The sequence below is a fragment of the Globicephala melas genome, chromosome 2 (assembly GCF_963455315.2).
Source record: "Globicephala melas chromosome 2, mGloMel1.2, whole genome shotgun sequence".
Taxonomy (NCBI): Eukaryota; Metazoa; Chordata; class Mammalia; order Artiodactyla; family Delphinidae; genus Globicephala; species Globicephala melas.
In genome coordinates this window covers 138,266,966-138,293,862 of record NC_083315.2, presented here as the reverse complement: position 1 = coordinate 138,293,862, position 26,897 = coordinate 138,266,966, and the positions used below count along the sequence as shown (strand labels likewise).

Genomic DNA, 26,897 nt, shown 5'->3' with positions numbered 1-26,897 from the left:
TCCACAGGCTCAACCTTTTTTCCTTTGGGCTTCCCTAAGAACCATTCTTCACATTATCATAGCCAGCCTGCAAGGCAGGATTGATGTCCCCTTTCTGCAGAGGTCACCGCCTCTGAGATGAGGGTCTCAAGCACAGGATTTGTGACCCTCACACACGTTTCTACCGGTGACTTTCCCCTGGCAGGCAGCTCCCTTGGGGTGCACTCTGACACAGGGCTCTGAGGCTAAGCCTGCCCTCCTTCCACCTTTACCAGGGAGATGAGTGCACTTCGCCGCCTCCCTCCTCCACTCCCCATTCCAGGCCTATTCATCTTCCAGCTTGCATCCTCTCCCCTTCACACCCTCTTTCTTCCAACAATGCTCAGTTACGTCATAAAACTATTGTTCCCTCATCCTCTCTCTCTCTTATTCTGTTCCATATGGGAACTAAAATTGTATCCTAAGCTTGCCTGATGACTGCCAAAGTCCTGTTAGTGGTGTAAGGAAGTGAGACATAATGAAGGACCAATGTCGTCAACATCTCAAGCCCTTGAAAGTACCAAGAGGTCCCTTTCAGAATCTCCACAAAAGAACCTTCTACTTTCTCAACCCCTCCTAATTAAACTGGCTTTTCCTCAAGTACCAGCATTCTATGTAAACAAAAAACTTTTGTCTTCACTATTGGGTTTCTGCTTTAATTAATAGCATCACAGCAACACTGTCTTCTATTACTTTGGTCACAAAGATACAGCATGTCAGTTACATTTGTCAGTTAAACTGTAGCACTATTCTATGAAAAATCATGTAAATGCCAAACTGACTTAAACTTCTGGAAATCAGTTTCAAAATGAGGACTTGCCTTTTTTCCTACTCAGTTTTAAATATTTGTTATAAGAGTTTCCTCTATGGCATATTTTCTTTTATATAGAAATGCATGAAGTTTCACGAGCACCATTCTCAACATCACAGCTTTATATGTAGTATCCCTACCTAGAAAGTATATATTATTATGATCCCATTTTACAGATGAGGAAACTGAGAGTCGAAAAAGTTTAGTAACTCACACCTAGTAAGTGACAAAGACCTTAGATTGGCACACTCCAGTTGATGCTTTCTTAGCCACCATGCTGTCCTTCTCCCCTGTATTGCCTGGGATGACCCAGCATGCAAATTAAAGCTTCCCAGCACGGACTGGAATAGGCCATGATTGTGTGATCCACCTCTGCATCATTCTCTGCAGCTGCACCATGTTCTTCCCTGAAAAATTTTCAGATCTCACCAAATCTCAGGAAGACAGGGAAAGAGATCAGAAAAGGCTCTGCAGGGAAAGCAGTAAATCCAGAGCTTTTTTTTTTTTGAAAAAAAAAAAAAAAAAAAAAAGCTGTATCTGGAAAAAAGAGTCTAGCCATGCAATTAATAATCAACACCTATTATGGATTTTAAATAGCTCTTACCTGGTTCTGAGAGTCAATACAGAATATGGCCTATGCCTCTGGTCTCTTCTGTTCTCCAGAGTGCTGGGCTTTCCTTACTAACTTGCTCTAATGCCTTTAACACAGACTGAGTAACAAGATACTATTGAACAGAGACATTGTGGGCGGCAGCACAGTTAAAGACTAAAAGGAGTGAGAGCCCAGATTTGGTTGTAGGAGCTGACCTTTTTCGACCAGCTCAGCTGGCTCTTCATGGGATGCTGACATGTGAGGCCGGAGTCCATTGCCTCTTGCAGCCTATCAAGGCTGACTTCGTCCTTAGTTCAGAAAGTTTTGGCTGCCTGGGGTGGACACCCTCACTTATGCTCCACTCTACCCACTTCTATTTTACCTTCTCGGACTCAAAAGGCCGGAATTTCAACAGCATTTTCCAGACTCTCTTGCAGCTAGAATTCTAGATATAAATTAGATTCCTCAAATTAGATATGGTTGCATGAGAGCCAGAAGGCAGAAGTGAGGCAGAAACCATCTTCCCACCCTTTCTTAAGCTGTTTTTGCTGATAAGCAAGATCATTAAAGATGAGCTGATTTTTTTAGCAGCATTATTCCAAGGTTCAATCTCCAGCTTCTTGGGTATTGAGAGGCAATTTGGCGGCAGCAGCCACAGCATCTTTATTCTGGCTTCCTGAGCCCTGGACGGCAGCTGTGCGAGTATGTCTTGAGCTGCTCTTTCCAGGTGTGATCTCAGAAGCTGCCCTGGTGAGTCAGGCCTGGATTGCCCCACATCTTCCTGTTCCACCTCCTCCACCATCAACCACATAACCACTCACATTTCTTGAACGCTCACTATGTGTCAGGCACTGAATGTTCTACATAAATCATTTTATTTAAACCCAAAACCACCCATGAGAAAGGTACTATTAATATTCCTTTGTTCCAGATGAGTCTGCTGAGATTCAGAAAAGAGAGGTAAATTGTATAGGATCAGAGCAAAGCTAGCAGGTGAATGAGTAGAGCTGGAATTAGATCCCAAAACTGCCTGGCTCCAAAGACTGAGCTGTCTCTTTAAACGTATTTGAGGACCTGGGACCTATTAGCAGATTTGAATTGTTCATATATGTTATGTTGCTGAAAAGACATCATTCTTTTTCCCCTTTAACGATCTACACGTAGAAGCCAGCCTATTTTGTATCAAGATGCATCCAGATATTGAAGGAGGCTTCAATCTAATTAAACAGAAAGGCATTTGAAAAATCCAGAGGTATCACTTGGTAAAAACGTGTCTAAGTCACACCAAGATCATTTTTATTGTAAAAGTTAGAGAATTGAGATGAAGGCAGACACAGCCTTCTTCCTGTCTCTGGGAAGACCAGAGCTGGGGGTACAGGCATGAACTTACCAGGCACTCTGTTAACCGCGAGGTTTCGGAAATGGCTGCCTTTGATCATCTCCACAGATAATCGCCCCGTTGTGGCATTGTATGATAGCCCCACCAGCAGCTCTGGCGCCCCTCCATGTGACAGCGACTGCGTGGATGAAGCACTGTCACTGTGAGAAACTGCAGATGGGCTGAGCGGAGACTCTCCACTCTGGAGGAGAAGAACAACAAAGGATCCATTGGCCCCACTGCGCTCCTCTCCCTTACAGAAAGCCGATATTATGTTTGGTGAAATTGTGGCCCAGTCTCCACTGCTGCCAAAGATTACTAATGGCGCACTCGGTGTGAATGATAATAGGGCCTGGGGAACGCAGTTTTGGATGGGATCCCCTGCATTATTAGCAGACATATTTGTTTCAAGAACTGTCTCCATTCACTCTTTCCTCTCTAAAGACAAAACGGACGAAGATGTTATTACTAGTGTAAATCAAACCCTGGAAGATACATGGAGAGCTAACAGGACACTTAATACAGACCTAAATTTCAATGAGTCTATATTAGACCCATATGGAACCCGTCCACTCCAGGCATGAGCTCTGCTTCTGTTCTCTGCAGCCTCTTGAGGAATGTAGCAATACAGGAGGCATTTTGTCTTCACCAGAAAAGAAATGACCACTGGCCGTCTACCAACCCATAGGACATTTGGCCCCTGGTTCTGCTTTTTCGGGTTGTCAGGAATATGGCAGATGCTACATTTTTTCTTCCTAAGGAGATGAATTATATTGAACGTGAACACTTTTACAACTGTTTCGTGAGGAAGCTGGCACATGGACCATGCATCTTAGAGACCTTGCAGGTACCAGGGGACTCCACACTTTGTGTCATGTATTCATGCATGTCCTTCCCTAAAGCACCCACCTCTATGCACCAGACACACTGGGAGGAGGAAAGCAAAGTAGATCAGGACGTTGACTCTCACTCAAGGAGCATGAGTGGGAGTGGAGCCTGAGGGGCAGGCAAGCCAGCCTCCCGGTCCCACAACTGCTCCAACCTTTCTTCTCAACATCTGCAATCATTTCCTAAAACTTCTTATCAGGAACCCCAATAAATACATGCATTGAAAGAAATTAAATATTCTTCATATCTTAGGAAACTACCCTGTTTACCAAGCCATGGACATCCCTGTAGAGCCCATGGAGGCTTTCATGGAACACAATTTGTAAACTACAGGGCTAGGTGGTTTTGATAGATGCCTTATAGCCCCTGCTGTCTGGATGATGATAACCCAACAATGAAATATTTGCCTAGTTTGGGGTGAGGGCCACCCCCTCCCCTGGGCTTGTGCAGAAGTGTCCACTGTGGCACCTGTCACTGCACAGCTTGCCTCTCGCATCAAATTCTCAACCTTATAAATCCCCCAGTCCACAGGGCATGGCCCAGTGTGTAGCTTATAATCATGCTCAACAAATAACTGGTGAATGGGGGAATTTTTACCTTCAAGGTTCTTTCACACTGGCTCATTTCCCCCACTCAACTCTGTGCCTCCAGCACAGGGCCCAGGGCCGGCACAGAGAAACAGGGGTGTAATAATACCTATCCTTATGCTTTATGGTGCAGGATTCCTCTGACCTCCTGTGGCTTCTGTCTCCCAGGATTTCAGAAACACTCTACTCAGAGCTTAAGGAAAAAGAGGGATTTGAACAGAGATGAGACATGATCTGGCTTATGTTTTAAAAGGCTCTTTCTGGCCCCAGTGTTGGGAATAGTCTATAGAGGGCAACGGCGGAAGCAGGGAGATGACTAGGAGGCCATTTCAGTAATCCAGCCGAGAGTCAAGCTCTGCTTAGATTTTCAAGATAGAGCCAGTAGGATTTCAGGTGCAAAGGAGAGAAGTCACAAGTGACTTTTAAGATTTTTGACCTGAGCAATTAAATGCACGAGATTGCCTTTAACCAAGATGGAAAGACTGCAGGTAAAATAGATTTAGTGAGGCAAAAATCAGGATTTCGAGTCTGGAGATATGAATTTTGAGACATCTATTAAAAATGTAAGTGGCTGGATCTCCCATCAGCGCACTCTGGCCTTTCTGGCTCCTTTCCCCTTCCTCAGACAAGTCAAGCTCTTTCCCACCTCCTGATGTCTGCATATGCCAGCCCCTCTGTCTGGAATCCCCGTCCTCCACATGGCACCCAGTCTGGCTCCCTCGATTCCTTGAGTCCTCTCGTATCACCACCTGAAAGATACTTTCTCTGACCTTCTAAAGCAGCAGCAGCCTCTGCCTCTCTCTCTTTACCTACCCCAGTTTGTCTTTTGTCACCCTCCTCCACCACACTGTATGCTCCATGAGGGCATCACCTGTTTTGTTCTTTCCTGCATCCCCTCTGCCTATACGGCACCTGACATATAATTGGTACTCAGCAAACATTTTGGAATGGATGACTTATTTGTCCAAGAGCCCAAGATAGTTACCCGATCTTTTATGTGATTTTTAAAAGGAGATCCTCACACTGGATGACATATAACCCATGGGAAGAGAGGGTTACCCATCTTGTAGACATAAAAGCTGTGCTGTATTATTTTGCAATCTGAGGGACACAGAGGACGGGGCATGTGGGAGAAGCCCAGTCATATAAATGGAAGGTCTTAGAAGTGGCTGGAGTTCAGGGCTTCCTATGCAGCCTACGTAGGCATACCTGTTAAGGACCTCACCTTGAAAGTCCCATCATCTCTGAGATGCATCATGATGCATGCTGGGGTCAGGGCAGGGGGATGGGTGGTAGGACCACTTATCAACTAACGAGAAGGCCAAAAAACCTCTCCCAGTTTCCCCGTGCCCTCCTTCACAATGCTGCTGTCATTTCCTAAAATGGACAGAGAACACATCCATCAGGTTACAGCGACTATGGGCACACACAAAAAAAGAAAACCCATTGTACCGTGAAATGCAGATCATGTCTCAGAAGGATGAGGAGAGCCAAATGGAAAATTAAATTAAGGTGTTTGAATTCACGGGCTGAATGTACTAAATCAAGGGCTGACGATTCCAGATCCTCAAACGTAGCGCGTCATTAGCGGCACCATTTAACATACTCACAATGATATTACTTCTTGGCTCCAGAACCAGAGTCACTTTCATTTCCCCTTCTTGGTGCAGGTGGCTGAGATAGAAGAGCCTCTCGCCCATCATTCTCTCCCAGGTCATCTTGCGGGTGGCGTACAGGCGGAAGCGGACAGCACAAGCAGCCACATCTCTGGGCTCCAGCTTGGCGAAGGTGACTTTCTCCTTGAAGACGGGGTTGGGCCCTCTCTGTATGTTCGTCCTGCCCCTCTGTTTCTTACTGGGCAGCAGCACGACATGCACTTGCCAGGAGTTGATGCCACTTCGGTCCTTATCTGGGAGGCCCTGTGCTCTTACGATGGTCACTGTGAGCTTCTGGCTGGCAGCTCTATATTCGAAGATGACATCCAGGCCACCACATTTTGAGATGGGCTCCGGGACCCCAGATGGCACTTGAAAATTGGTTGCATCCTGTTCCTGTTGCAGACAGAGGGAAAGATTAGGAATGGAACAATGCCTAATACATCGTGGAAAGATGGTGCCCCTCTGTGCCTCTTCAGAACCTCATTCTTTTGGACTGTTACCATATATCCCTAAACATTAGAAAGGTCTGTTTCCTGGTCTCTCTCTCCACTGGACTGTGAATCCTTTGAGGGTACAGCACTGGGCACATGGTAAGTCTTCATGAATGCTTTTGGAATGAATGAACAAAGCTTTTATATTTTGCAAAGTGCTTTCCTCTACACTGCCTCTCAAAAAAACACAATTGACCACTATCATTGAAACCAACTGAGATACTAAGTCTAAAACTAGTCAATTATGCACCTGCCAAAAGGTAACTTCCTCAAGTGCCCAGGAGAAACGGGTCAGCCTGGGCCTGTGCTCTCTGAGCCAGGACCTCCTGCAGATAAGGATCCTAATGGGGGTCACAGACAGGTGATCCTTCAGTAGATTTTCAATCTACGTGGCAGAAAATGTTCAGGACAGAGCTTCTCAAACATCCGAGTGGACTTGAATCATCTGGGAATTCTGATTCAGTAGGACTGGGGTCAGGCCTGAGATTCTGCATTTCTCAGGCCACAAGGCTGTCTCAGCTGGACTCAAATCACTCTTGGAATAGCAAGTGTTTAAACCCTGGAGACAGAACACCTGGGTTGAAATCATAACTCTACCACTGACTAGCTTTTTGGCCATGGCCAAACAGTCCAGTTGCTCTGTACTCCAGCTGAAAAATGAGCATCAAGGTACCTGCTTGATAGAGTGTTGTTGTGAGGTTTTAATAGATGTGGGGAAATACCCGGCTCAGACCAGCCTCCATAGGTATCTATTCCCATCGCTGGACTGATACTACTTATTTTCAAACACGGCCCCTCATTATGAAATACACTTTTAGACAGCAGTTCACCTCAGCCAGTCAGATCCGATGACCTCCCTGAGAAAACTGAGCTGAACTACATTTACTTTACTATAATGAACCACCCTCTAACAAACTATTACTAATGTCAACATAATTTGATTTTTTTCCTCTGAAGGCATGCCTCTTACTCATAACTAAACTTTGGTTTGATTCTTATTGTAAATCAGAAGCAGTTCTTCTTTATGTAACCGAACACCAACTTTGCTAATTCAAAGAACTCTTTGTTTTTAAAAATATAATGATACACTTCAAAAATGCATGTTCATCAATGAAACTTTCCCATAGATCTAGGTGAAAAAGTGCATGGTTCTCTGGAATGAGACGTGCTTAGGAATCCCAGGTCCATCACTTACAACCTTTAGGACATTGGGCAAATTATTTAATCCTTCTCACTTTCTGTTTTCCTCAACAGCAAAAGGGGGATGATACCTACTTTATAAGGTTGCTGTGAAAATTAAAGGACTTGACACATAGTAGACATCTAATAATTGCCCTCTCTTTTAAGATTCACATTAATCTACCACGAAAATTTAGGCTTCTTGCAAAATAAGGGAAGCTTTTTACATCCTTTCCTCTGAGCATGCATTCATGTGTGAGTGTTTCTATTCAGAGGTACTTAGTTTCAAGTGATAAAAGTGGTTGCTATAGAGACTTCTGAATACAACTGACTAGTGTAGATATAATATTAGAAGCAAGTCTCCAAGGAGTTAGGCTAACTCAAAAACCAAGTCACAGTCTTCCGTTCAAACTCCCATCTATTTTAGCCTACCTTTGGTCATCTCCATATTGCTTGCTGGACCATAAGTAGTTACAGCTAACATCCACTAAGCCCTCCCTTATGCCAGGTACCACACTAAACCCTTTATGGACTGTAAAAGCCCACTCTTATGCACTTCAGAACTTCTTGGCCTCCCCTCCTGTTCCATTTTCCCCTACAGGCTGTCTGGGCTCTAAGTGGCTTCTCCCTGGCACAATGCAACAAAGTCTTGCCTCCCTCCCCTGCAAGGTAACTCTCAGCTCCCACCACAGGCCTCTCCTTTGATGTAAAGGCTTGGAAATTTACAGAATCCTGCTTGGCACTCATGTATATAAAGTCCAGAGTTGGGGGGTGGGGTGGTGGTGTTAATGCCCCATGCAGTAAATTTTTCTCCCCTTGGACAGATGTCCTTAGACTAGTTTATACAGCTTCTTAGGGTATGGTTTCACAAGAGCAAGCCATGAGTCACAATTAGTGGTAGCCAACTCCATTAGACATTCTCATACCGGCTCTACCTTCCCTGCCTCACTCTCCTCGTCCTTCACTCTTGTTGCCGGGAATTGCATGTCCTAACAAAGTAGGCTCTGCTTTTGGGAAATCCAGCTAAGAAACATCTTTTTTTTTTTTTTTTTTTTTTTGTGGTACGCGGGCTTCTCACTGTTGTGGCCTCTCCCGTGGCGGAGCACAGGCTCCGGACGCGCAGGCTCAGCGGCCATGGCTCACGGGCCCAGCCCCTCCGTGGCATGTGGGATCTTCCCGGACCAGGGCGTGAACCCGTGTCCCCTGCATCGGCAGGCGGACTCTCAACCACTGCGCCACCAGGGAAGCCCCAGAAACATCTTTTTAGACATTCATATTAACCTAATGAGGTAGGTATTTCAATATCTTCATTTTATGGGAGAGGAAACTAAGGCTTAGAATGGCTAAATAACTTAACTCCTTGCCCCCAGTATCATATGCCCAGCCAGAATTACCCAGGATTCACCAGTATTAATGCTCAAAGTCCCAAGCTTTACAGGGAACCATGATGTTTACCTTCTTCCCCCACAAACCTTTCACCCTAGCTATTTATAAGTATAGTAAGTGTGTGAGATGAAGAGGGGATAAGATGGACACATCTTACTGGAAGTTGGAAACTTCCAACTTATTGGAAGTTGGGAGCTGGAAACACACACTACTTTGAATTTCATATCCTTTTAGGCCCCTGCTCTTGATATTAACTAACAGTTCCTAGTTTTGTCATCAACTTCAATGCCAAGGTTAAAATATCCTAGTTAATAAGCATCTTCCCACTTATCTATCAGGCTCTCTGTTCAGATAAGTGCTCACTCCATCTGCAGGTTTGTGGTGAAGTCCTGGGGAAAGGGTCTTAAATAACTGTCCTACGAAACTTGAATCTGACGCCACTCCAGGCAATGGCCAGGCTCTGGATGGGGACAGTCCAAGCTGTGGTCCGTGAAAACTGGGCTTTGTGGCCCCTTCCTGGGCTGATCTGAGACCAAGATTTGTGAAGGCTGATATTTTTATAGCAATTAATTATTTCAACACACTCTACCTATCACCAGGCAACTAAAGGCGCTCCTCTTGTGGGTACTGTTAATACCACTAATCCATCTGACCTTCCTGAGAGGCAAAAATCTCTTCATTTTTATCCCCATTTGGCAGATTTTAATTAACTTCTCAAGGCCAATCAGTTAATCAGTGGAAAGCGGAGATGAAAAGTGGGACAGCTGCCTCTCTGTGCACTCAAAATCACCAGCCACCCTCCCATCGTCTTCCCTGCCAAGCCTTAGGTCTGCAGGAAAAAGTCGACAGCCGTTTCCGGCAGAGAAGAGCAGGGCTTGCAAACCCATCAGCCTAACAGGTAGTCACACTGCATGACCAGTTCCCTTCTGAGGCAGAATAAATGATTCCTTTAGCTCTCGTATCCTGGGTTTTTCTTTACGATGGGAATACTTGTGTCACATTGTCAGAACCCATGAAGATATAAAGATTTTCTATCAAACCGAAAGGCTTTCTGTTTTAGCAAGATAGTGTTAATGTCATCTGTGTGGCCCAAAGTAAACAGACCCACAGTGTGTTCCCGATGCCAGATACGCAGGGGAAGACAGGCTTCTTAATACAGCTAAGAGGCAAATAAATCAATTCTTAAAAGGCGAGCTAAGCCTGCAACGCAGGCATTTACGGGAACTGCCTCCGAGCTGCATCTGAGGTTCTACTGTAGGAGCACCAAATTACAGTTTTTGTCTCAAAATAGATAGGAGGTTGAATGGAGCACACAGAGATGTCTGGGTATTTTTGGAGTCTGAGAACATTTAGTGCCCTCAACACCAAATCTTCTACTAAAGCTCCATGAGGCAGGTAAATGGGAGGTTACCTGGAGAAAGCGATTCCAAGGCTAATGGTACAGTTATCAAGGGGAGAGACTGTCAATAGGCAGGTAAACAGTTCCGTTTTGTTGTTGTGGCGAGAGAGCCAAAAAGAATAGTATTTTTAAACATTAAATGTTAGTGTGTGGGATGTGATATGACTCTTGGCAGTAAACTGGTAGGGAAGCACAATTTTTTTTACAAAACATATAAGGTTGATAGCTTTGAGGGTCTCTGTATGAAGGTTTGCTTTTAACCAGCCACAAGCCACCTATCTGTGTGGCCACTTCCGGTCCTCAGCAGTAACACAACACCCAGGCACACATGCACCTGTGCCATCTCCTTAGGCGCTCTCTACATGCCCCAGTGCCTTAGCAGTCAGGCTTTGAAACATAACTATCTGTGATTATTTTTCTTCTCCTTGATTTGGAGAAGCATTTGAGCATTTGGTGTTTATGACAGTCCAGGTCCTAATAAGAGATGCGTCCTGTTTCTTTTCTCAGTCAGACTGATACTAACAAAATCCATCCACCCTTCTCCTTCCTCTGTTCGCACAAATTAAAAGTTTCATAGAGTTACGTGACTTATTTCATCAAAATTAATTTCAAAGTAGGTACTAGACACCACTATTTAATATCTCTTAATGTCACAGAATCATAATCAGAGGGGTCTAGCTAATAAAGAATAACCATAAGTGCCTGTAAGGTAAAACAATGTTTGTAAATTCTTATCACGGTGCCTGACACATAGTAATTGCTCAAAAATGGTTGTTTCTATCATCGTCACCTCCAGTCATACTTCTGGGTGTTTAGGCATATTCGAGAGGAAGTTTCAATTGAAAAAGAAATTTAGACGACGCGTCTTTTATCAGAGATTTATCCAAAAAGCAAAGTCAGTGGCCAGAGGATCATGATAGACTAATGCCATCGCCTAGATCTTCAATTCAGTTCGGAGCTAACAAATACGCTCATACTGTAAGATCTTCCTCATGATATCTTGCATAATCTCATTTGCAGGGGCATTGTATTTTAGTTTCATTTTCGAATGATTCTCACATGCAAAGAATCATAACTCAAGATTTGGTGTAAATAAAAATAAACTCCATTTAATTGAAACCACGAAGGAAATAATCCAGTCTCCCTAAAGAACTAAAAACCCGTTATATATATAAAAAAGAAGCCTGATGGCTGCTGGGTTCATTCTGCCACCATGCTTCTTTTTATTTTTCCATTTTGATAGATTCCACTTATATATAATTCTTTTATTGGCACACATAAGGGCTGGGCCTTGGTCATCTGAACAAAAAATATATTTCCATTAAAGGCTCTTAAGGTGTTTGTTCTTCAAAGCAATGCTTCCTTCTTTTGGAGAAAGTTTTTCTTGAGGGATGGAGGAGGGGAGAAAGAAGCGGGGGGGAAGGAAAATGGGGAAGGGAGAGGGGAGGGGAAGGAGAACGACCAACCAGAGAGCACACAATACTCGAGCAAGAAAAAAATGGAAAACAAACAACTTGCCTCTGGACTCCACACGGAGGAGCTGTCAGTGGCATAGGAATCTTCAAATCTCCGGTTATTAAAAGCTGTCTCCATCTCCAAGCTGCCCTGTGTGGATTGCCGGCTGAGGCTGCGGACCACGCGGGTCTCTTGGGGAGATGTGCCATGGTGCCTGGTGTCCCCCACCTCACGAGGGGACTGTGAGTGGGCAGAGATGGGGTCATCTTCGCCATAAGACAGATTCTCAGAATAAGTCAGTTGGCTGGCTCCATCCAAACCTAAATTTGCAAAAAGGAAACTCTTTCAAATATATTATCATGTTTCACCTTTTTATCTAGAGAAAATGAGCAGTAGCAACTACACCAGTCAAGTCTGCAAAAACAAACTCACTAGACAACACCTGCAGAAACATACTTTCATCTATATGGTAGATAAATTTGGTCCATAAAATCGAAACCCATTAGTTCATTATGTAGGGTACAAGAAGGTTTAATGCTTTATAATAATATGAGTATAAAGGATGAGTATTATGTGGATAAAATAAACACATTAGCATTTGGTTGGAGCTAATGACCACAGGACCTTCGGGATGAACCTAGAAAGCAAGAATAGTAATCAGCTATAGAGATCATATGTTTTCCTGGCTTTACCATTCTTCCGTCTCTCTTCCACGTTCGCCATATCACCCTCTGCTCAAAAGGCTTCAGTGGTTCTCTCAAGCAAAAAGTTCTCTACTTACTCCATGGAAAGAACACTGGACCTGGATTCATATGATCTGAGTTTAAATCCTAGCTCTGCATTAAGAACCTGAACAACATTTGAACTGCCTTAACCTTTGTTTTCTTATCTACAAAATGATGATAAAAGCCATCAGAGAGTCATTGTGGACACATGAAATAATATCTGCCTGGCAACCACCAGCCCTCCCATAAATTTTAGCCTTGCTGACCTGTCTGGCCTCAACCAACCCAGCAAATCCCATTTGCTATACTACCTCCCAACTCACAGACACCTGTGGTCTCACAGGTCCATGAAAATGTTAGCTGTGTATTTTGGTTCACAGCGGTCCTCAAGCCCTCCCTCCTGTCCTTTCCTCCTGTCCATCCAAAGCCCCAACAACTCCTGAATCTTCCCTGACTCCTTCAGGCTCAGTGTCTTTCTCAGGCTTCGTGTCATCCTATTCTCTTTCTCTTCATCCCCTTCCTCTTCCTCAGTGTCCAGGTTACCCTCAGATAATAAGGAAAAACTGACAGGGTCTCCCTAAGCAACAGCTTTCACCCTAACTTGCTTCCACATCCAGAAAGTAGACAACGATGTCGTATCTCTTGGGCCTCTACTCTTCTCCAGTGGGCCCCATCCCAGGATGATAGAAAATTAGAGATACAGACAGGATTAGTGAGGATGACAAAGTATATATGGTAAATTCAGCTCTTATTTACACACTGTATGATAGCAATTGCTCCCATAGTTGGTCTTAAAATCCGAGCTAAAACATAACGTCCTTGAAGGCGCTAAGCCACATCTGTATACTGCATAGTCTTTATCTACCACTGGGTTTTACTAAATCTCAAATAACTTTAAATGCTAGGCAGATAAAAAATATTTGAAACAGTCAGGTGTTCAGCAATATCGAGTGGTGGTGACAGTGGTTTAGCAGACAATATATGACCCACCTACAATAAACACCCAAATTTTAAAATACGTTATCACCCTATGCAGACCATATAAAAACATCTTTGGGAAGACTTGGTTTTCAGGGCACAACTTCAGACTCCTGATTTGGGATTCTGCCAAACCATGGCAAGCCATTGAGATGTTCCCCATCTGCCCTGTTATTCTTAATAACTCATTTCAGGCCTCTTGGAAGCTCTGTCATAGGGCACCTAACATCTTTACATTCACATTTTCCGTTATTTGGCAAACGCCCTTAAAAATGGCCACAGAAAATGACAGAACGAGGGGTATTCCATATGCAAAAACCCCATAACACAAAGCAGAATTTTCTCTCAGGCTCTAATTAGCCCATCCATTCCTCACACACACGAACACTAAAATGTCCTATTAAACAGTGGGTCATTCATCAACGTGTGTAGCACCCAGCAGGATCTCAGCACAAAATCTAACTTTGCCAAGAAATTACCCCCATAAAATTGTCTCATGACTTCAACTCCTACGGTGATAATACTTAGATCAGTAATAATGGAATTTTCAAAAGCTACATTAAAGCCTTGAAAAGCTATTCATAACTGAAAAACATAAGAACTATATTAATGTAACAAACCATTTTCCTTGACAGACAAGCAAGGAATGAATTAGAAAGGCAAATCTGGGGGACAAGTCAAGTTGCAAGGAGGGGTGAGGGGAAAGGTGATTCACTGTTACATAAAGCAGTCTTCCTGTGCTTTAAGTTAAAGAAGGTCATGTCACCTTAAACACATATGGAAAAGTAATTGCCTGTCGAGAAATGTATCCTGGCTTCTTAGAAATTACAGGGCATAAGTATGTCACATCAACCATATTTATTTTAGTAGAGGAACGTTTTTAGTTCATATCCCATTTTGATGGAGTGTAAACCTATTATCCAATTACTTTCTTTCTACTCCCAGACCCCTCCCTCCATCACCCATATACCAATACTTTTGCTAACCATCTGTGATGGTCAGTTTTACGTGTCAACTTGGCTATAGGCCTCAATTATTCAATCAAACAGTAATTTAGGAGTTACTGTGAAGGCATGTTGTAGGTGTAATTAAAGCCCTTAAGCAACTGACTTTCAGTAGAGGGGATTATACTACATAATCAGTCCGTTGAAAGGCCTTAAGAGGAGAACTTAGGCATCCCTGGAGGAGAAGCAATTTCATCTATGGACTGAAGCTTCATCTCCTTCCTGAGAGTTTCAGCCTATCCTTCCCAGCAGCCTGTCCTGTGGATTTCAGAGCTGCGTATTCCAGTGGCCTACACAGCCCCTACAATCGCATAAGTCACTTCTTTGCAATAAATCTCTTGAAATATAATATATATATATATATATATATATATATATATATCTATCTCACCCTGAAATCCCCTTCATATCTGATTGATACAATCTTGCTTGATACACCATCCTAAACAAAAGTGAGCACAGATTCTGGGGATGATTGACCTGTTTTAAATGACACCAGGAAGGTAATGACTAGCTTCTATGAAACACCCTAAGAACTAAATATTTCACAAGCAAAAATAAGGCTTTGCTCAAAACAAACAAACAAAAAGCCCAATAAGTGGGCTATTACTCTGCAGCCCACCTTTCGTGCGTAAAGACCTCATGCACAACTTCTGATTCAGATCACTTGGCTCAAACCCTCTTTGACATTATCAGGAATACAGGGACAATGAATGCACAATAACACTAAATCAGATATGTGAGACAGGAGAGAACTTGCCTGGAATATGAAGATTTTTTACGTGGGTTTGGACCTTGAATTTCACTGGTCCAACATTTTGAATGCATTTTTTAAGTGAAACAATTGTCTACAATTAAATTTGATCTTAGAAAATTGTGTTTAAGGTAGAGGGAAAAATAACTAAATAGATAAGAGAATAGGCACCAAAAAACAGATCCTCTCTGGGGTTCATGCTTAATCTTTTCCTTATTCTTTACTGCCGATGCAAATTCACTGATCTAAAGATGAACAAAAAAAAAGGACACAGAAAAAAAACTCATACAATAAAAATTACATTAACATTTCCATGGCATTTGATAACCTAAAATTTAGCACACAGTTAATCATTCCTATGAAAATCCTGATGATTTTCTTCCAAATCTACAGGTAATTCATTGAATGTAGTGGACATTTTCCTCCATCCCGATAGAGAAAAATTTAGCCTTTCTATCACCATCTGTCAAAAACTTCAGAATTGCACCAGTTATGACAAAAGTTGTTGCTAATTCCAGGAAGGGTGAGGGCTAGAGTGTTTGTGAGAACTCTCAGAACAGCAGCCATTTGTATAAATCAAAATCTAGACACTTGGGCTTCTGGGAAATGGGGCCATTAGCTTTAGAATTAAACAAGCTACTGTAGGGGATCAGCTGCTATTAACTTTCATTAGCTAACATTTGCCGTCTCAGTGGAGAGAGAGGAATGCTGTGATGTAACAGCAGAGAAAGAGAAAACAGGAGAGGGGGTGAGGAGATGACAGAGGGCCATTAGCTACTGCTACTGTGCTTTGGTTACATCGGGAGTTTATCTCCTGGCTTACCTGGGGCTAAAAAGGAGAGCAGTAAAATGTTACGTAGGCCCATGCCAATAAGTAAAATTACATGATGGTCAGCAAATTATTATATTCCTGCTGAAAAATAGGGTTCTTTTTATTAATTTTCCTCTTTTCCCCCTGCCTCATCCACATCACCAAATCAGAAATTTCTTCTCTGTTACCTTCTCTCAATCCTGCACTCTCCTTTTTGTCTTTCTACTACTAAGTGTTGAAAAACAAGGAAGATCAACTATGCCCCCATTGGCTGGACGGACCACAGGCCCAATGGAAAGAAGAAGACTAGAGAACCCAGGTCATTTAGACCAGGTCACTACAGTGGACAGTATGACATTTTCTCTGGCTTTTTACCAAATACACTTCACAGACCCTTCCCTGTTCCAACGTCCTGTGCCTATTCAGGGTTCTGGACATAAAGGAGTTGGAGAGATGCCTGACCTTCGCTGGGGAAAGCACTAAGAAATATCATACTGTTCTTTTCCTAGGTTCTTCTGTGTGCATGGTGGGGAGGGAGAAGGACCCTTGACAAGGCCCACCCGCAGTCACAGGCTGTGCTCACCCTACCTCTGAGTGTCCTCCTCTCCCTTGGTGAAAGGCAAACTTACGATGAAGATGGGGGCTGGCGTAAAACCTGCTCTGACCCATGAATTCTCACACGGGCTGGGGTCCAGAAACTACGGGGAATGAGGGAGGGTGTGCCAGGCATGTGTTGTTTGAAAAAGGTTATTTAATATTATTATAACACATATTTTTATTTGGAAGATAAAACACACCTACTGTTTTAATATTACAAACTATCGAAAGTAAGGCTTCAAAAATCTGAGGTTACATAGATATATGGAAAATAGACTCTACGTTTCCAAATGGGAGGAAAGGCACAGAAGTGCAATGTCAGCAGACAGCTATGTAAAATTTTTGTCCTCGTCAGAAGGCAACAAGATTTTACAAAGCTTGGTAAATACCGTTATAGTCGTTAGTGTTCAAACTGTACAAAGCAGTAACCTACAAGAAAGGAAGGGATCCCACAAGTGGGGGTCAAGACTTTGGCACGTCTGATCCTTTCTCTCTGCAACGAGGCTGCTTGTGAGGTTTGAAGCAGCCCTTTTGCCCTGTCCCAGCCTCTGGGTCCTGCCCTATTTTTCTTTTTCCTCTCTGGACTCTTAGATGCAAGTGCAGTGACTCAAAAACGTTCTTACCATTAGACATCCCGGGTCTAGATAAAGGAAAGGTTTGATGCAAAGAATACCTTTGCAGGCAGACACTTCTGTGCTGGCCTCTTCGTGGGTGGAAAGCCAGCGGCTGGGTTTTGGTTTATGCTCCAGTCCTGTCTGCTTTCCTTTCTCAGATGCTCCCGAGCGGAAACTCTGGGACCGGGGCACAGAAATCTCAAATTGTTTGATAACCTCCTCGTCGCTGTCAGAAGATGTGGGCAGCTTCTCATCAACTCCAAAGGTGTTAACTGGAAGCAAACAAGAGCAATGAGTCTCCTGCGGGGCCCATGAGAAAACAGAGATAGATAATCCAGAGAGATAGAAGAACATGGTCAATCAGTCTGGATCAAAGCAGACTGAACCTGGGTAGAAAGAATTCAAAGCACTTTTTTTTTTTGCGGTACGTGGGCTTCTCACTGTTGTGGCCTCTCCCGTTGCGGAGCACAGGCTCCGGACGCGCAGTCTCAGCGGCCATGGCTCACAGGCCCAGCCGCTCTGCGGCATGTGGGATCTTCCCGGACCTGGGCACAAACCCACGTCCCCTGCATCAGCAGGCGGACTCTCAACCACTGCACCACCAGGGAAGCCCTCCAAGCACTTCTGAAACACAAATTTGAGTCCACAGGAATGAAACAGGAAAAGAAAGCTCAGGAGGGTAATTAGAAGTACACGGCTAGACCCAAGAGAAACCACTGGGACACCCCTGACTAACATAATGAGCCCTCTTATTGAGCTGGGCACCCTGCTGATGTGTTATGTTGCTGGCATGTGCTCATGACTGTGAACAGGACAGCAATCTGCACCTGTGCCTTATGTGTAGTTCTAGTCAATGATGACGGAAAATACTCTCTTCGCCTCACCTCAGTTATTAAAACATACAGAGCCAAGCCCCACTTCAGAAAAGAGATATCAGCAACTGAGATCTTCCCCAAACTTCCAGTTTTGACAAGTGACACCACACTGTATGGGTTTAAAAAGTTAATAAATAACTAGTTTATACTAGAAATGCCTTTCTCAGCACCAATGACTCAATCCAAACACCCTTTAAATTATTCGCACCACTTTTCCCACCCCAGCACACTGCTCTGTCCTCTTTGTTTCTCCAGCAGGCCGTGATCATGATCAGTTCTGCCCTTGCCTGTCCTGCTCCTTCCACCTGAAACTCCCCCTCCCGCAGGTGTTTACCTGGCTGGCTCCTCTCACCACGGAGGTCTCAGCTTGACTGACACTTCAACCTAAACACTTCTCTGACCATCCTCCTACCTGAAGCAGCTCTGTTCCCGTACCTACCACCTTTCTTTCTTTCTTTCTTTCTTCTCCCCCATAACTTCCATGAAAATAAAGACATTACCTGTTTTGTTAACTGATGTCTCTGTGGTATGTAAAGCAATGCCTGCTGCATAGTAAGTACTTAATAAACACTTGTTAAATGTTGAATAGATTGGTGAATAGCCAGTATTTTCTCCCAAAACCCTGAGCGCTCCTCCCCGCTCCCCAACAACACTCACACATGCTTTCCTGTGCCTGGAATATGCTTTTCCAGCCCCGTCTAGACTCGTCCAGAATCTAGCTCACCATTCAGGTCTCAGCATAGACATCATTTCCTCCAGAGAGTCCTTCCCTGACCCCTTAAATCAAGTTTAGGGACTTAAGGCTCCTTCCACATGCTGCGAAATCACTCCCTGTCCTGTCCTGTCAGTGCTCCCTCCAGCTCTGTGGCAGAATTACCTATTTAATTGCTGCCCATTCCACCTAACCTGTACACACCCTGAAGGTAAGGGGCACATCAGACTGCCCACCTTTGCATCCCTCCAGGCATTATCTCTGTGCCAGGCGCGTGGCAGGCTACTCTGTAAACATTTGCTGAGTGAGATTTGGAAACGATAAATAATGGGGAATTATTTTTTAAAGATTTACTCTTTCCATCCAAAAGTCACACAGTGGCTCCTGGGAAGGATATGGGTGTTAATTCACAGATGGGTCCTGAAGATCACTTCTGAATCAGAGGCTAAGAAGAAATTAAAAAGCAATACTTTAAGTGAGAGAAAATACTTTAAACACCAGCCTGGCCAAAACATTTATTCTCTGGCTTAAGAGTTGATTTTCCTGAGGCTCTTTGGAAATTAGTAATTATAACAGACTGAATGCTTTTCATGTGCCAGGCGCTGTCCTACGCGCCTTACACATATCTCACACAAAACCCCTATTACTGTTCCCATTTTCCAAGTACGAAAATTGAGGCAGAGAAAAGTCTACAACTGGCTGAAGATCGTACTGCCAGGAAGGGGAGAATCAAGATTTGAATCAAGTCAGCCTGTCTCTAGAGACCACGTTTCTAAACACTCTGCCAGAGAATGGGAGAGAGATGGCAGAAAGAACTCTTATTCTCTGTGCTCACATTAGCTAGCTGAGTCTATGTGGCCAAGTCTCTTAACCTCTCTGACCCTGTTTCTTCATTTGTGGAAGAAATACCTTCACTTTTAATGTCTGGATAATTTCCCAGATCTTTTCTAGATCTAAATTCTCCGACTCCAAACGTTCTACCTGACAGGCACCAACATTCAATCTGTTTCTCTCTTTTATGGAGCAGCTGATCCCTGAACATAAGAGCATAATATTGTTTTCAGCTCACTCAATTCTACTGTTGGCTGTGACCAGCCCCATGGTAGGACCTGAAAAGCTAAGTGTTAGAAAAGATTCCATTGCTGTCTCAACAGAATGCCATTACAATGGGCAGTCTCCTCACGTCTCAACGTGCTGGGCACAGTGCTCTGGCATGGGATGGACCATCACATATGGAAGATACCCAGAGACGAATGGGACCAAAACTAAACTCTCTCCACCTTTAGAGTATAGGACCAGCTAAGCACCTGGGAGATACTCAGGGAGATACATGCATTGTGAAGTGGCTGGATTAGACATCCATTGGCACTTTTTCCAACTCTGATATTCCATTCCATTTGTATTACTAGGCCAGTTTTTAAAAATGTAAATAGTCAAAAGTCCTCAATTTTAAATTAAGTGAGTTAGTCCATGGGTATTTCCTCATGTATAAAATCAGGAACTAGAATTCATTCATTTACCAGCATGTAGTCCTTGACTTTTTTTCAGTGAGTCACTGATCAGCCACAGAGCACATATTCTCCTCACTCGATATAAGAATCATAACAGTGATTATAATGCTTCCCATTTACTAAACATATACTATATGCCAGGCACCTTCTGGGTACTTTGCATATATTATCCCATTTAATCATCACAGCAACACCATGAAGTAGGGATGATTATCATTCTTCCCATTTTAGAGACAGGAAACAGAGGCATAGAGAGGTTAAGTGACTTGCCCTAGGCAACAAAGTTAGCAAAGTAACAAAGCTGGGACTTGAACATAGAATCTCTGTTCTTAGTCACTGCACATATCATCAAACATCATTGCATCAGGACACTAGAGCCATATCTAGCTTACTTTTCAGAGTGAGGTGAGAGAGGGTTCTACCATTTCCACCCTGAAATCTGCCAAGAGGTTGCTTCCTTTGTGAGAAGAGAAGAGCAGTGGGAAGAAGAGTCAGTCCATGTGAGAGTGAACACACTCAGGCTGCAGTATAACTGGCCCATTGCTCCTCGTGGGATTATAAATGCAACTGCACATGTTATGCTAAACTTGAGTCCCCAAAGATCTCAGGGAATTCTCTGTTTAAAAAGGAAACCTACCATCTCTCCTAGAAACCACTGAGCAGCAACAGGAATCAATAGTGGTGCTATTATAACAATAAAAACAATCCCATATAAAGCATTTATCATGTTCCAGGCGCTGTTCTAGAATCTTACATATGATAACTTATTTACTCCTTACAATAACCCAGTGAAGTCAATACTTTATTATCCCCATTCTGTGGATGGGGAAACTGAGGCACCATGAGGTTAGTAATTTGCCACAGTCATAACAGTTAATAAATAGTGGAACCAAGATTCAAACCCAGGTGGTCTTGCTCCAAAGTCAATATTATTAATGACTACATTATGCTCCCTCTACCATCTGCTTCTTCAAGGAAGAAAATCCAGGTTAAAATCTATACAACTGCGTTTGGTCACTAAGATGATAAAATCACATAAGTTGGACTAGAAAGGATTTTCATGAGCATCTATCTGTTCCCTCATTTTCATGAAAAGAAACCAAAGCCCAAAGAGGCAAACTGATTTGCCCATGGTTATACCAAGCCAGGACCAAACGGAGGTCTCCAGGTTTCCAGGTCAATGGTTTTGCCACATTATTTTCCAAGCTCTCTCACTGGTCGGTTATTTTCTCAAATTTAAATTTTGACTCCTACCTTTTTGAAAGATCCCAGCTGCTACTTGCCTTGTAAGAGTCTGTCAACAACTAAATAGCTGATCTGGATTTCATTCAACATAGATCTTTGAAAATCACAAAGTCTCATCTAAGTTGTAGCACTTATTTCAGACATAAGATAGTACTTTCTGAAACACTGTATAAATACCAAGTTCAAACCCCTTTCAAGATATGCACTTGGGAAAGGACATGATGGAAATTTGTAATAAAATCTTCACCTCTGGGCTCCCCTGGTGGTGCAGTGGTTGAGAGTCCGCCTGCCGATGCAGGGGACACGGGTTCGTGCCCCAGTCCGGGAAGATCCCACATGCCGCGGAGCGGCTGGGCCCGTGAGCCATGGCCACTGAGCCTGCACGTCCGGAGCCTGTGCTCCGCAACGGGAGAGGCCGCAACAGTGAGAGGCCCGCGTACCCGAAAAAACAAAACAAAACACTTAATCTCTTTATCTAATTATCTTGCTAAAACAACAGAGAAAAAGTTGCACAAATGTCATGGATGTGAACACATCTTGAAGTTGAGATTGTGCATTTCACTCAATCACAGAATGCAGGAGATCTTAAACACCCCCTCAGTAGCTACCACCAAAGAGAAGTCAGACTCTTCTGCAATCTTTCTGATGCACAGCCATCCAGCTCCATCCCTCTGTTCACACAGTACTGAGTTGCCACTGTGGGCTTCTTGCACTGGCAGGAAGTTCATGACTTTGACAGAAAAAGAGAGTTATCTGTAGACACATCAATATCAAGTCTCTACAGCAGTGCCATCGGAACATGTCTGCCTCTGATGTTTAGTGAATTTTTTTTTCTGGTAAAGAGGGGCAGAGGAAATGCCATCTTCATCTTCCACAATTAAGAGACAGGAAGGTGGGACCCCAGTGCCACAGAAACTGCCTGTCAGTCTAACATCAGTGAAGGCTAGAGTGGTTAAGAGTGCAGAATCTGGAGTCAAGCTACCTCAGTTTGAATCTGGGATCTTCTATTCGCTGGTCTAAGATCTAAGCAAGTTCCTTAATCTTTCTGAACTTCAGGGTCCTTATTTTGATATTCCTTATTTCTTAAAGTTGTTGAGAGGACTAAATGGGATAAACCATGTAAAGGTACTTAGTATATGCCTGACATATGATATGCTAAATATGTTAACGATTATTATTATGCCTCATCATGGCAGTGCCCTATGTGGAAACCCTTCTAGGAAGCCTCGCATTTACATGCAAAGGGAAGAATGCCTGTTCTCGCAGGGTCTGACTTGCAAACTCATCATTAGAGCTGCTGTAGGGAAAGATGAAAGAAACAAGGGCTGGAATAGGAGAAAATTAAGCTGAAAATGTGGGTTGTATCACCTTCCTTCCCTCACTCTACTTTTTTCCAAGCCTAGAGGTGGAGCACTCTGTGAGAGTTGGCAATGCCGTCTGGATGTGGGCAGTGCTCAACACCTGCTCATTTTGTTGCTTCTTTTAAGGCAACAAAACCACCAACTGGTGATGCAAAGAGAGGATTTCTTAAGCCTGACTGCTGCTATTTTACAGATGGAGAAAGACCTTATACACGCTCAGTGAAGATCCAAGCTTATTAATTCCTTCCCACCCACACAGGAGCAATTAGGTGCAGGGAAGTACTGCTCATATCTTATAGATGAGTTGTAGAGACAGGCGGGGGTGGGCTGTGCTCGGTGGTACGGTACCTGGGTGCCACTTTTAGCTACAATTGCAGGAATCCCTAATATACCAGATTTCTCAAATACCCACGGCAAATGTCTGCCTAGGGTGGTTGGATAAGGATAGAAATAAGAACAAGAAGTTGGTTAGGGTGAGATAGGGAGGGTGGGAGGGAGAAGCAAGAGGGAGGAGATATGGGGAGATATGTATATGTATAGCTGATTCACTTTGTTATACAGCAGGAACTAACACACCATTGTAAAGCAATAAAGATGTTAAAAAAAAAAAAAGTTGGTTAAAGTGAAAAAGCAGAAGGGAGCGTCAAAGGTTGACAACTGCCCCTGTCAGATCCTAAAAAAAAATGGTCACATTTTTAGACGCATAATCCAACCATTCTTGGACTCAGGCAGGATAGGAAAAGATTTTTATAAATCATCAGCCTTGATTTTTTTCAGACTATGCTTTGTGGAGGTCTGGGTTTCCACAAAGGAGCTTCAATGCCACCCACAGTAAAAGTGGAGATGTGGGTAGTTGCACTGAGCAGGTTGAGCTATACACCCTGTACAATCAGGGCTGTTTTGCTTTAAGACAGTTTATATTTTTATAAGATTCTGTTGGGAAAAAAACAAGAGTCCTGACTTTTTTTTTAAGTTTGAAAAACATTGATATAACCCAACTCTCTCATTCTACAGAATAGAAACTAAGGCTGAGACTACTTAAGGCACATAACTATATGTCAAGTAGCTAGTTAGTGGCAGAGGAAGGATTACAATTTGGTTCTCCGATGCACACTTGTTTTGTCACCCTACACCTTGTATGAGATGTTTTGACAACTTTATTTCATATATGAACAAAGAGACAGCACTTGTAATACTTAAATATGAGTTAGTCAGATAGAAAATATTTTACTAAAATTAGTAACATAAAGATCACTACACTAGGGAAAAGTAAGTTACAATATTGAGGATTCCAGTTATGATAACAGCAGAGTAAGAGACTTGAACTAACCTAATAACACTTATGAATTCATGAAAAAAATTTAAACCAACTATTTAAAGGCATAGGGAGTGAGCAGGAGCAGGCAGAAACTGGAGGGGATCGATTTTTTTTTTTGCGGTACGTGGGCCTCTCACTGCCGTGGCCTCTCCCGTTGCGGAGCACAGGCTCCGGACGTGCAGGCTCAGTGACCATGGCTCACGGGCCAAGCCTCTCCGCGGCATGTGGGATCTTCCCGGACCGGGGCACGAACCCGCGTCCCCTGCATCGGCAGGCGGATTCTCAACCACGGCGCCACCAGGGAAGCCCCGAGTATTTTTAAAGAAGGAAATTTCACTGGATGAGATCCATGGTTATACTACTTTTCTGCTGAAAGTATTCCTAAGTCTATGAGGCACAGGGCATCAAGGACTCAGGCAGAAATCACAAGCATTATTGACTCGAGGTGCCAGAGGACAGAATTCAAGGCAATCCAGAGAAGCTGGAAATGGAGAAGGAAACCCCAGAAAAGAGGAAACCACAGAGAGGGAGCCCCAAAATCTGCATATGAACTGAGCTCAAACACTTGGCTAAAACCTGAACTATGAAAGCATGGGGGAAGAGTCCAAGAAACCTAGAAAACGTAACAGCTAGTGGGCTAAAAATTTGATTAGACATTTTGGTTTAAGCCTACCTCAGTAGGGACTGAGTTAGGAGATTGAATCTGGCCAAGGTAGAGGGGCTTGGAAGACACCCCAGGTTTTCCATTAAAACTTTAGAAGGGTCAACATTAGAAATAAGACTCAAACTGAAATAAGCCCAGCATAACAAACTATAAAACCAATATAGTCAAAGGAATCAACTAGTAATTTCCCTGTGGGCTAAAACAAAAAGCAATATTCTTTATAGGAAGATGAAAGAATCTATTACCTTTACAACATTTCATCCATAATGTCCAGTGCACAGTCAAAAGTCACTAGACATACAAAGTAACAAGAAAAATGTGAATCATCAAGGAAAAAAAGCATTCAGTTGAAACTAGCCCCACGATGACTCAGATGTTGGATGCAAAAGACAACATCTTTAAAGTACCTATTATAAATAAGTTCAAATAATCAAAGGAAAAGGTGATTGTAATGAATATAAATAAGGATAATTTCAGTAGAGAAATGAAAATAATATTTAAAAAACTAAATAAACTTAGAATTGAAAATAAAATCTTCGAAGTTAAAAAATTCAGCCAATTGGTTTTGTAACAGATTGGAGATGGCAATGAACTTCGAAGGAGCTCAGTAAAAAGTAATCAATCTGAAGAACATAAAACCTTTGGAAAGAAAATAAACAAAACCTCAGTGAACAAGGATAACACATCAAGTTGTCTGAAATATGTGTAACTGGAGTCCAAGGAGGAAAGAACAAAACAAAAGGACTCTCCCCCATGCTTTCATAGTTCAGGTTTTAGCCAAGTGTTTGAGCTAAGTTCATGTGGAAGAAAAATATTTGAAAAACAATGGCTGAGAATCTCCCAAATTTGGTGAAATATCAGCATACAGATTCAAACATTTTAGTAATCTAGTTCAAAAGTTCTACAACTAGGCACATCACCACCAGCTAGCTGGAAATCAAAGAGTAAACAAAATACCTGAAAGTAAGAAGAGAAGGAAAAATGCATTGCATACAGGAAAATAATAATACAAAGAAAACTGTCTTCTCTCAGAGACATTGGAAGCCAGAACACAATAGAATGACATGTTTAAGTACTGAAAGAAAAAAAAAAACTGTCAATGCTGAATTCTATATCCAGAGAAATCATCCTTCAGAAAGGAATATAAAATAACCACAATTTTATATAAATGCAAAGAGAACTCATCAGACCTGCATTTCAAGAAATGTTAAAGGAAGTTCTTCAAATGAAAGGGAACTGGCAACAAACTGAATCTCAGATCTAAGGGAAGGAATGAAAAGCAATAATAGCAAAGGTAAATATGTGAGTAAATACAAAAAATATTTGATGTTTTCTTCTTTTACTTCTTCTGAAAGATAACTGAAGAAAGTATCTATATACTATTGCATGGGGGCAGGGGATGGATAAAGTGTGGAAAAGTAGAACATGAGATACGAATAACACAAAGGAGAGGGGAAGTAAGTGATTTATACTGTTGCAAAGTGGTGTTAATGCTGTGACATAAAGCAAAGAGTAAATCTGAAGTGGTACAATACTAACTCAAAGTGGACTATGATTAAACTAAGGATGTATATGTAATTCCTAGAACAGCCATGAAGAAAGAAAATCCAAATATGTATAGCTAAAAATTTAATAGAGGAATTTAAATTGAATAGTAAAATAATAGGTGATTAACACAAAAGTAAAGCAGTAAGAGCAACAGAAGATGAAAATCAGAGGCAACAAATATCAACAGAAAACAGCAAAATGACATACTTAAACCCAATAATTTCCATACATTAAATGCAAATGAAATATCACATTTGAAAGTAAAGATTGTCAAACTGAATAAACAAGCAAGACCCAATTATGTGATGACCATAAGAGACACACTTTAAATATAAATA

At 42.6% G+C, this 26,897-nt stretch overlaps 1 protein-coding gene across 6 annotated transcripts in view; it reads right to left on the bottom strand.

Annotated features, from left to right (window-relative positions):
• Nucleotides 1-26,897, bottom strand: part of SYT16 (synaptotagmin 16) — a 274,427-nt gene that overhangs the window by 45,860 nt on the left and 201,670 nt on the right. For all 6 annotated transcript variants that reach the window (XR_009563141.1, XR_009563140.1, XR_009563142.1 and 3 more), the window contains exons 3-6: nucleotides 17,385-17,597; nucleotides 11,906-12,162; nucleotides 5,885-6,325; nucleotides 2,812-3,001 (exon numbers count right to left, since the gene is read on the bottom strand). Coding sequence is in view for 3 of the 6 variants with exons in the window: in XM_060294878.1 (XP_060150861.1) it covers nucleotides 2,812-3,001; nucleotides 5,885-6,325; nucleotides 11,906-12,162; nucleotides 17,385-17,597 (1,101 nt within the window). In the remaining 3 variants the exon portion in view is untranslated. The remainder of the gene's footprint in view (nucleotides 1-2,811; nucleotides 3,002-5,884; nucleotides 6,326-11,905; nucleotides 12,163-17,384; nucleotides 17,598-26,897) is intronic.